This window comes from Osmia bicornis, chromosome 10 (genome assembly GCF_907164935.1).
Source record: "Osmia bicornis bicornis chromosome 10, iOsmBic2.1, whole genome shotgun sequence".
NCBI lineage: Eukaryota > Metazoa > Arthropoda > Insecta > Hymenoptera > Megachilidae > Osmia > Osmia bicornis.
In genome coordinates this window covers 9,379,844-9,392,125 of record NC_060225.1, presented here as the reverse complement: position 1 = coordinate 9,392,125, position 12,282 = coordinate 9,379,844, and the positions used below count along the sequence as shown (strand labels likewise).

Genomic DNA, 12,282 nt, shown 5'->3' with positions numbered 1-12,282 from the left:
CCGACCCCTGCTGACCTGACGTACATTCGTCGGTGCTTGGCAGGTTGCAGGTTTCAGGCGCTTTTTACTCGAATGTTTTAAATCGTTATTACTGGAAAGCAAAGCCGCAAACGCTATTTCGTTATTCTTGATTTTCGTCCTTATTTGATCCCTAGAATCACCCCTTAAAGTTTTGCCCACCTGTTGTCGAACACCCTGTATATACGTTTTTTTATTTTATTAGGAAGGATAAAAATGTATTTTTACGCGATGCAATCAAAATTTATTTCCAGCAGAAATATCTGCTTTTAAATTGTTCATCCAAATTATGTTCATTGTGAATATTTTTCCCTTAATGTTATATGTCAAATGCAATCACATGTCATTACGTTAAAATAGAGCATTTTTATGAAAGAAAAAATTCATATATCTTGATTAAAATAAATACTTTGCTGCTAGATAGCATACAAAGTATACAATATAGTACAAATAGAATAGACAAATAAAGTAAAAGATAAGATTTGACCTGTTAACATAAATTACATAAAAAATGCATATTATTTGTGTTTTGTACAGTTGACAAATAATTTCTTTTCATACGTTAGTATCGTATGTATACAATAATCAGATTTTTATAATTCTGCCAATTTGTTGAAATGACATAATTAGAATACATTTAATATTCAAATTGTAACCCATAGATTGACATATATACATTCAATTAGTTACATTATCTAATAGATTCAAATGTTAATCACATTGATTATAGATATTAATGCTAAACAATAGTTGAGTTTAGATCTTTATATGTAATTTATAGAAAACAACTCATCTACCTGATAACATCTCTACTTCTCTAATTACATAGCAAGGCAAACAAACGTAAACAAGCATTTTTAATTACGTTAAAAGTATTGTTTTACTAATGATAGAATTTCAAGTTTATCGTTGTGAATCGTATAACAGGAACGTACCAAGAAATTATAAGCAAAAGTCGAAAAAGCAAAAAAATTTAGGAATGTAATTTATTTGTCAAACTTTGACGGTTTATAAACAATAAATATAATTCACGCTTCGATTTGTATCTGGTAATATTTTATTTAGACCAAATTAAATTTGATACATGCATTTAGCGAAAGGTGTTATCAGGGGACGAGAGAGTAGATGATGTATGTATCGAAGAACAAATTAAAGGGTGTCTAGATCAAAGATTCTACATACATAGAATTTGATATATGCCCCTTAGGTTCTCCGATTGTACAATCTTGAGAAAAATTCTCTATACATACTCTCGTCAAACTTTCGTTCGAATCAGAGCTTTGGTTGGAGCGATTTTTTCCAATTAATCTTCCTGTCGCACAGCGACATAGAAGTCCTACTGTATTCACAGAATAAAATACACGTATAATAGATACACCGCATTTCGACACCTGTCGATATTATCGTAAAAGTTTTTAACACTCAGAACTTTTTAAGAGCTTCACGTTAAACATCATATCTGTAAGCTCATTCTTTTTCTCAATAATTTTTTTCTTTTACACGAAACGATTAATAGGTCTTGTTCGATCGCTCTAAATAGTTGCATTGATTCGGCTTACTTCTACTTACATGATACAGTATTGTTTTCCACGAATGCAACGAATTAGGTAAACACGAAGTCCTCACGATTCAAATTTGACCGAATTTCTTTATTTTCTTTTTCTTATAATCTCATCGGCTAACTAGATAAATTACTAAAACTCTCTTTAAATAATCAAACATTTTGCGAATATTGCTAAGTAATAATCTAACTACCGTTAGTTTACTCACAGTAAATAAATCAATGACAAAATATACGATATCGGCCTTTCTGTCAGTGGAATTTCGTGTTTGCCAAATCAGAAAATGTAAAGCGAACTCAGTCTTTGGTTGGAGCGATCAAACTTTGAAGATTTTCGACGTTTTATTTGTAAAGTGGCTATTGGGTCAATATTTTTAACATTAATAAATTTTTATATAAAAATCCATGTACCACTATATTTCGTTTAAAGCGTTCCAACTAAAATAAACAAATGGTTTTTACAAGTACATTCTTGGAAATTATTTCCGCATATCGCTCGTTCTTCTCAAAATCATATGTATGGCGGAAGATCTTTTTTCTTTTTTTTTTCCTTTTTTCTTGTAATGCAGTTGAATTGTATGAAGTAAATCAAAAAATGAATACAAAAGAAAAAACAAGAATGAAAAGCAAATATCCCAAAGCGTAATCCCAAGTGCGTGAATACATTTTTTTTTTTTTGTTTTATTTTTAATGAGAAAACATTTCACGCACAACGGTGAATTTGAGAAAAACGAGAGAAATAATCAGATATCTAAAATATGTACAAATGTGGCAGAAATTAGATTTCACAAAATGTTATATAATATACAGGCGAGTGAAGTTCTTAACAAAATAATAAGTCCTATCCAGGATAAAATTTCTTTATTACTCCTCCTCTAAAATCGTCCCGAATTCATAAATTTTCATACACATCGCTGTGCGCCTACCACAACAACATTAATTACAGTTATTTTTTAGTTAATTACCTAAAAGTAAGAGATACAATAAGCGTAATTATTTTTATATGTACAATATATCTTTTTTGTTTGTTTGTTTGTTTCTTTCTTTCTTTCTTTCTTATTATGATTTCATGAAGTCTTCCTAGAATTTGCAATATTTGCACCATTAATTTTATTTCTTTCTTGATTTCGCGTTACGGCTCGCGAAAAAAGCTTTCTTATTGCATGCTCGAAAGAAATTTCTGTGCTTCAAGTCCCGAAAATCAATGACTATCCGAAACACTTTGCCATTACCATTTATAATACAATTTAAATTATAAATCTTCGATCCAAATGCCTAGGATATTTATCTCGATCAGTGCCTACGAATTTTAACTGAATAACAGATAACTGAAACCTGTTCTAAAGAATTATAAAAAATTATGTGACAGATACTCTTAAATTTCGTCAGTTTAAAACTCATATATCTGAGAGTCTATTTCGAATAACTATTATTTTTATACACGCACAGCTTCTATTAGCCACACAGAAATATGAAATACGTGATTGTATTAAAGAAAAATTTACTTTTTCCATTTTACTGATTTCCAAATTACAATATTGTCCATTTTTTCTTTTTGCCAACTTACTTTTTTGTTCAATTCTTATGTTATATTACTATGTTCTTAATATTGATATGGAATGGGAGACAATAATATAGAAAGACTAAGAGGAAGAGAATAACGCACGTAAAAAATGTGCGCAGATTCCGTTAATATTTCAGTGTTGGTCTTTTTTAAAAGTAATCGAAATTTATCAGTAAGATTGTGTAATAAAACATATGAACTACATATATGCGAGAAAGTGTGCAAAAATACCTTTGATCGCGGTTTTTCTATAGCTGTACCAATCGATTTCACAAACGATTTGACTACAATAAATCATTGAAGTACAACCGAACAAATAACTTTTCTTTTAGTGGTAGCATCATTTTTTAATGTAATATTTATCTGTTCTAAGCAGGGATTTAAGTTGTTTATTTAAAGCTTAAACATAGATTTAGCTTTTGTTCTAACTTGTATATGCTGTGTCGATTGATCATAAGGAATTCGTGTTCGTTACTGTAACCCTGCTACAAAGTATTAAAATAATGAGATACTTTTATGGTACATCCATTTGTTGTACAAAAGGAAAAGACTGACTGTTTCATATTTTGTATGGCAAATGAATTCATCAACCGTTATTATTTCCATGGTTTGTATCCATTAAAGTGAAAGGCTTAAAAATTTGTATACGTTTCTTGCAAATATCATAAATCCTAACATAATGTCATGAACTTGTTCAGTTTATAAGTATAAATTTTTATAATGCAAGGCTTCCTAAACACAACATCAGAATCTAACATTTAAATGCTACAGTTCCATGTACTCGTATAGGGCTGATTCAGTATGCACTACTAAATAAAATGCATAGTTCAGTGATCAATGAAATTATTAAAAGATTCTTTATTATTTGGATAATTTTAAGTGCTAATTCAAAGAAAATTATCATTAATGATAGTTTGATTATTCACCAGCCTGAAAGCCTTTACATATTATTACTTTGTAATAAGGAAGTAAAATTAAACATGTTATTACAATTCAACTGAAATTTATATACATTATGAAATAATCAAATATTCTACTCTGAGGTCACTGAAATAGGCAACACAATATAATTATTAAAATATTTATAAGACGCTTATGTACATTTTTCATAGAAAGCAATTATACTTAGCATATATCTTTTAAATCAACTTTACAATCGTGAATGTACAGCCAGAAATATTGTGTTTTGATAAACTCCAAATTTTAGAAAAGACTGTAATTCGCAATAAAATAATCAACGCTGTGTTTGAGGAAGCTTGCGTTATGAAGATAATAATTGCACTATAGATGTTCAAGTATTATTACTTACATATGAGTAAAAAATGACAAAGGAGTTCTGCCGAGTTTTCAGTATATTAGAATCAATGATAATTTTGTCAAGTATAAAGTTCCCTTGCGCTGAACAAAATTTTATCCTTTTAATTTTTTTTTTCTTCTTTTTAGCTAATAGATAATATCCCACGTTATCATTTCAATATTACTTATTACATCCTTTTAAGAATTAATTTTATCAAGAAAAGTGTAATAACGTTAGCCAAAAGCTAGTATCAATTTAATAATGTACAAAGAAAGTGAAGTGGTTGTTCAATGAGCAAGGAAACAACAATCTTAGAAAAATAAATAAAGCACAATCTTCGTGTAATCAAGATAACTTGATACTTGCAATGGAATCGACACTAATCCGTCGTCATCGCCACCACAGGCAACTGATCAGAGCATTTCTGCAATCGAATCTAGCCGTACCGCTTTTTTTTTTTTAAATATTTTGTATCAACAAGCACGTAGTACTTGTCCAGTCTCCGAAGTCAGACAGACATAGGCAAGGTAAAATTAACGAAGCCCCCAGTGACGTATTGGCGGCAACAGGGGTGCCGATAGCAGGCATCATGTCACTTCCATTGCTAATGATTGTGTTTGTTTGCTCGAACAAGTTGCTGCTGCTGCGGCTTACCGTCGCATGCTGCACTTTCCACTCCATCCACCTCCATATCCAAATTTTCACTATAATCACAAATACATGACATTTGCTAACAAATACTATTTTTCTTTTTCTATAAAAAAAAAAAACTACAATATAAAATTCAAAACTTCTGAAAAGATGACAAATACCAACAAGTATTTTGTGCTAAAAAAAATAACATTTATGCAATTATAATTTTACAAACAGGGAATAACATTTACCTCAATGCGTATCGTAATTTCTATAATATTGAAAAGACACGGCACACTTACCTATTACTATTAAGCGTAATTTCCCCGGACGTTGGGATTTGTTGCGTCTGACTTTGCGTCTGTTGTTGCTGCCTTGCAAGACTCGCCAATTTGCTCTGCGCGATCAAGCCAGGTAGCAGATTGGACGGCGGATGTTTTTGCGGCAGAACTATCGTTGACTGATTATTCACGACATGAGTGCTATTTGAAAGATTATTAGAGTTGTTTATATGTGGCAATGGACCATTTGATGCCCATTACCGAAGTTCGTTATCGTTCCACTAGCTGTGGTACTCGCACTGAACACTCGGACTCCCAGCACTACCACTGCCGGCAGTTACCCGCCACTTCCTATTATTTGTTGGACTAGTCAGAAGGACTTAGATAGAATGGAGGCGGAACTGCTATTGTTTGGAAATTGTCTGTGTTGTTGCTTAGATTGATTCGACTGTGTCCTCGGTAGCAGTACTTGTACAGTGCGTAGATACCGTACTTGAAGTAGTCGGTTGATTAGGTCGTACACGAGAAAGACGGATGGGATTGTAGAACTCGTAGAAGTATTTACACAACTAGAACCACTACCACTGCACTGAGGCCGACTCTGTTGTGTCGCGGGCTGTGCAAAAGACTGCTAGGTAGAGTAGTCCACAACGAAATGTGAACTGCCCAGCTCGTCTGTCCGCGAAATCGCTAGAGTTATTGTCTGACAGTCACGAACGCACGCACTACCGGTGATACTCGCCACAGCAAGGTCGAAGTCCGACAAAGTGTCCACCGAAAAATAATCTGCGATATTGAATTCCGACGTGAAAGGTGGCTCCTCTCCTGACCGTTCAGGTTCTACTTCCACGCAGATAGACGTTGCCTCTGGTGGGAACGGGTACGGAAGCGGTTTCGGTTGAGACGACGTTTGCTCTAATCCGAGTCCGTATCGCTACTTTCTTCGCTTGGACTATACACGGACACAGGCGGAGTCTTTGGTCGGAAATGAACCTTACGTCACAGAATATCGGTTAGTAATTAATTCGACTACATTAAACACAGTTTTCTACGTATAATTATTGAAAATACAATTCTTTTTTAACTGGAGTCGATGCGGTAGGTATGTCAGAATCCACTGGTTCTCGTTTCGGTTGATGTATCGTGAAGGTCTAAAGAAGAGACCACATTTCATCCATAGTCGGTCGCACACGGTCCAATATTACTCTAAAAACACATGGACGTCGAACGAAAAAAAAAGAGTTATTAAGAAATTTCATTTTATACGAGGGTTCGTATTCATATAGCATGTATCATACCTGCCACCCCGACCAACTCGCCGTCGTGCAAAACCAATACACCGTGGTACTGGTTTGCTAATGCTGGTCAGCGCAAACCTATACTTCTTATCGGCCAAGCCCCCTTCGCTTTTATCACACCAAGGCCAATTTCCAAATCCACCTGATACAGGCTGCAAAGAGAAAAGCTCTATATCTACAATCCTGAAAAAAAGAACTTTAAGACTATTTCCATACTTTTACGATAGTTCGGACGATTTGCATTGACAACCCACGATATACAGTAAAACTGCTCATGTAAAAGAAAAATGAATATCCTGTCTAATATAGATTTTTATAGCGCTCGGTTCACAATTTGACAAAAATGTATGTAGGAAAGAAAAATTCGGACGAATTCAATAGCACTCACTGGTAAATAAGTGCTATTTCTTATCCGTCGGAAAGCAAATTGACCCTCATCAGCGGTGTCTTCGTCGTCGCGATCCGAGGGGACCGAGGCTGAGAATGCGAGTGAGATGGAATGGGACTATCTTCGTCTGAGCTCATTAGCGGGTCCAGCCCGCCTCCAAGAACACCAGGCCGACTTCCCCGACCACCACCGCTACCTGTTCCACCACGTACTCCGGCTACGTCCAAACTTTCCCCCCTCTACTTGGCAGTTTTATGTTTCCGTTTCTTTATTGTCCTTTTTTCTTCCTGGGTACGACTTCGTCCTGAATTCAAAAGAAATGGCATTGAATTCGTCATTTAAATGAAATTCCTTCTTACAATCCGCTAATACAATAGGGAAATATTAAAAAGTGCTTACTTTACTACAAATTTATTCGCCCAATTTGATGAACACCAAATTGATTTGTAATAGTGAGCAAGAAAGCTGGCCTCGGTGTCTTCAACGCTGATACTTCTGCTAATATTTGTCCATTGAAGGTCCTGTGCCTGATATCTATATCGTTTTTAAAATATTACATTGATTTAAATTCTTCTACAATAAAATATCAAAGAGATGAAGATGCAAGGAAAATTATTTTCGAACCTTTTTTCATAAACTTCGATTGTAAGATGTAAATGTTCTCGTTTGGTTTTCTCTCTTCTTTTAACCATTTCAAGAAGAGTAACTGCTCTACTAAGATCTCTACGGAGCTTCAGCATTTTTTCGTAACTAGTTTCATCATTTTTACGATTTTTACGTGTTTGCATTTTTTCGGTTCTACGTCTAAATGCTAAATAAGGATTATTGGCAGCCGAACCAAACCGATGCTCTGTTTTTACTGATAATAAAAGGGGGTGTTGCTGTGACAAAAAGTATATTTACATTAATATCGTTTCATTATGTAGCGTAAATTATATTACTATTACACCAAATATGGCAAACATTCTCATTATTAGTTTAAACATAAACACTTACTGTTTTAAGACGTTTATTCAACCAGTAATCAAAAACGGCAATAATTAAATCGTCATCCTCCTTTAGAAGAGCTTTAGCTTCATTTAGAGTGACTACAGTTTGCCCTGAACTTTTCTCCAAACGATCCATCATTTCTTCAAATTGAAGAGGAGTTAAGTCCATCTTACGACTTTGTACTGCAACCCATTTTTCATCCTCTGAATCCATATCATAATCTGGAATATCTTGCTCCATTGCAAAAGCTTTGAACAGAAGCAGAAATTATTGAACTTCTTATCATATGACAATGTTTTTTGTCATAGTACAGTTTTTATATTATGTTAACTTACGGTGCATATGTATAAGCTGACGAGGCAGCTTAAATCAGCTGGATAGATCTTATCATAAGCTTCTACATCTGTCAAATCAGTACTTCTGGGTAGGAATGATTAGGACCTGTGCATATTGCTCTTTGCAAGTGATGTTCCTAGCAAAGATTTAATTAATATAAATTTTAATCTTTTTTGTATATTTTGTAGCATGCAAACATAGTTGTATGCATAATAAAACATACTATGAACAAGAAAAATACATACCAAAAGTAAAAGACACATAATAAAATATCAAACATCATCACCATATAATTTGATTCATAATATTTTATCAACAGTTTCTCATAATTGTTGTTTGAAGTGCATATGTACAATTGTAACATATCATAAAATAAATCATTGTTTATATGTCAATAGATACTTGAATGAATGAAATTCTTGTATAAAAAGTACTTATAAACATTCTAATATGCTATAGAAGGTTATATAAAAGTTTATGATGAATAAAAATTAAAAATTCTATGTCGAATAGCAACGTTGGAGCATCCTATTTTAATTCTGTCATTACTTCAAAACAAAGAATTGACAGCTATCAATATCAATTTGACAAAGTGCACTAATGCTCAAAGAATGAATGTAACATGTAAAACATTACTACCAATTATGTTTAACAATAAAAATACAAAATTTCTGTACATAATAATAGTAAGTAAAGTGCCATCTGCCGGTTGTTTACGAAGATGCGCTCGAGGGTAAGATGGCGGACGGGGAAAACATGCTGGAAGAAGGCTGAACGTTCGACTTACACATTCCTCCTCCTTTTCCATGCCGCTGGGCATTTGGGGCACAGCACGATTAATGGCCGAATAATCTGGCAGATCCGGCAATTCTTCGGCCATGTAAATCGGCATGGGCTTGGAAGCGTCCAGGGCGCGGGCCCTGAACGACAGCTTGCTCATCCTGAGGCGGCTGGCTCGCGTGTTGACAACCGAGTTGGCTGGTGTCGAACCGTGAGGCCAGTCGGGTCGGCTCGGGCCTCGGACTTGGGGAACGTGAACCTGACTGGGCCTGGCTGGGGGCCCTGCGGCCGTAATACCCGGCACAGAGAGCGCTCAGGGCCTCATCGTTCTCCGGCCATCGCGCTGGAACACGGTCACTCAGTCACCAAACGAGATATATCACTTTGAAAACATGTTTGCGTGACACGGTCCCTGCTCAAAGCCATCATGGCCGACGCACAGCCATTTAACACGTTCAGCTCGAGCAGTTCCGTGATGCGACGTGCGCCGCGCGGGAATCGGCCCGCTGCCGCCACTGGTCAACTTGCGACCGTCTATTGGACGCTTCAAGTTTCACATCGACACAAGCCTTGTTCACATTACCTTCCTTTACATTTCACATTTCAAAATTAAAAAAATTTTTATTCTTTCTTAAACGTTTTATAGCATTATAATATAACAGATTAAATACTGTAACAGAATTCAATAATTCTCAAGACAGATGGAATTTACATCCTATCATGCAAGGTGGCGTCGAGATTGGTAGAGCTTTCATTAACCTCTCACCGGTTGTCTCAATGAACGTACACACTACACGAGTTAATGAAAATTTAATAACCCTTTAAACGTTAATAACGATGGAAAATTACGGTTTTGCTATAGAAAATGTATTTGCCGTATTTTCTTTTTTTTCTTTAAATACATTTAGATTGACAGCTTTTCCCCTGTATCCCCGATGATACAAATTTGAAAATAGACGTAATAATTACGATTGATATTCCTACTAATTACATTAACTGTTTTCGAAAAACAATAAAACTGAAAGCAGAATAATCTTCAATTGAACAAATTATAAATATTGTTATCGTAGCTTACATATTTGTGTTTGTATTTTTAAGTACTCCTCGTTTGCGCACGCGTCGCACTCTTGCGGATATACCTAGTTTAAATTTTCAATTTGTCTGCACGCACAAAATCTGTAATTAAATTTGTTTCATTCAAAGTTGTAGGTTTTATATATTTAGTTTATAATTTTCATATTAAGTAAACGTTTTGTATATACAATAAAAATCTTTTCAATGCATTTATGAATCTATTAATTGCAAAAAAAGATTGCGGTTATTTAAACGATAAAATTAAAAAGACTTCACCAAGTGATCGCAACATAATTAAATTAGAATTATCAATGAAAAAAGATGTAAATTGAATAATGTAGGGGAAGGAAATATAACTGATAATATCTGTAAAAAATTCCATGTTTAACCAGAAATTTAGGTTAGATAAATTGATACAACATGTCCAAGCTAACCGTGTAACATCAATTATTCGCGACAATAATCTAAGATCTGTGAGAATAACAATCTTTAAATTTAATTCTGTAGCGTCCTTTGGTTGAAGTTAAACCATATTCCCGCGTATCGACATGGCGCATAACGTTGCAATTCTATCCCTGATTCCTAGGTTATCTTACCATATTCGAATGCAACTTCCAAATTTAACAGTATTTGACGTTTCGCCAGGTATTATTTTTGACATACACTTTTTCTCATAGCCGTGAAGCTTGAATTCCTTCGGGTCACGAGAGTTCTCGCAGCGAGCACGTGTCAAAACGCACTACTACTACGATCCGCTGAGTACTGAATTTGCGCATTTCACGTTTACATATTGGCGGAAAACCCACCCAATTTAAATTTTTGGCGATGCAACTGTATTTTCTCATACACTAAATAATTCATTTTTTGTTTCAGATAAAACTGATACAATAGAAAAATTAAAAAGTGCAGATATACTTGTAACTGACTGTGATTTGTTTCTACCATATACAGATAAATTACCATCCTTAAAGTGGGCCCAAGTAACATGGGCTGGTGTTGAAAAGTTAGTTTCCAATTCACAAGATAAACAAATTAATTATGTAGTTACACGTTTTTCTTCCAAGGCTTTTGGTTTAGCTATGTCTGAATATGTAATAGCACATATTTTTAATTTGAACGCAATCAAAGACCGCAATCAAAAATCCGAAGCAGAGACAATGGATAACAAGTGGAAAAATTTTGTCTCACAGATTAATTTGTGATTTATCTGTGGGTATTCTAGGTGTAGGAAATATTGGAAAATCTAGTAATATATAGTTTTCCTTCTCTACTACTTGTTGAAAAACATTAACTTGAATACAAAAGAATATACTTCAATTTTATAGTTGCACAAAATTTGAAAGCATTTGGAGCCACTGTATGGGGAATTACACGGACACCACTGAAAGAAACTTTACATTACCTTGATGAACACAGAACAATTGAATCTTTACCTGAAATGCTGGCACACTGTGATTTATAATCATTAATGTTCTACCATCTACACCTAATACCATAGGTTTATTAAATGGAATGTATTAGAGAATTGCAAAAATCGTGGGAGCGTTTTTATCAACATTGGTCGAGGTACAATTATCAAAGAAATAGACTTATTAACTGCACTTGAAAAACAGTGGATTCTGGAGCTATTTTGGATGTTTTTGAAGAAGAACCACTGCCAACAGAAAGTAAATTGTGGACATTACCACAGGTGATTTGTAGTACTACTGTTAAGAATTAATACAAAATATTAATTTTGATTAATTAACATTCTTATAATAGGTTACTATATCAACCACATGTCTCAGAGTATCTCTTGCTCAGGATGTAGTACAATTTTTTGTTGAGAATTATAAAAAATTTGTTAAAGGTGAAATTGTTGAATGCAGTACATTTCAAAGAAGGTTATTAATTATTAGATGTCCATTAACTATTTATGGAACTCTTATTCAATATAGCAACTGCATATAGTACAGAAATTAACATAAAAAATTGTAATTATAGTATTTTATAAAGTTAAAATAATATAAATATAATATAAATATAACCGTTTTAATAATATATTATATATGATAATGTATAT

General features: G+C 34.0%; 2 protein-coding genes across 2 annotated transcripts; one reads left to right on the top strand and one right to left on the bottom strand.

The window, feature by feature from the left end:
* Nucleotides 1-4,120: 4,120 nt before the first annotated feature.
* LOC114874188 (enhancer of polycomb homolog 1) lies at nt 4,121-10,194 on the bottom strand. The gene is given in 23 exon segments (XM_046287381.1): nt 4,121-5,059; nt 5,062-5,144; nt 5,376-5,604; nt 5,607-5,670; nt 5,672-5,728; nt 5,731-5,808; nt 5,810-5,878; nt 5,881-6,272; nt 6,275-6,347; nt 6,407-6,560; nt 6,653-6,804; nt 7,041-7,126; nt 7,129-7,311; nt 7,314-7,344; nt 7,440-7,464; nt 7,466-7,557; nt 7,559-7,574; nt 7,665-7,921; nt 8,037-8,278; nt 8,366-8,398; nt 8,401-8,448; nt 8,451-8,502; nt 9,154-10,194. Coding segments are annotated over 23 exon segments (2,601 nt in total). The 5' UTR covers nt 9,307-10,194; the 3' UTR covers nt 4,121-5,027.
* A 151-nt stretch (nt 10,195-10,345) lies between these two features.
* On the top strand, nt 10,346-12,246 carry LOC114874189 (glyoxylate/hydroxypyruvate reductase A-like). Its single transcript, XM_046287380.1, is given in 9 exon segments — nt 10,346-10,865; nt 11,094-11,337; nt 11,339-11,466; nt 11,546-11,676; nt 11,679-11,727; nt 11,730-11,837; nt 11,840-11,910; nt 11,982-12,070; nt 12,072-12,246. Coding segments are annotated over 9 exon segments (957 nt in total). The 5' UTR covers nt 10,346-10,768; the 3' UTR covers nt 12,112-12,246.
* Nucleotides 12,247-12,282: the final 36 nt, after the last annotated feature.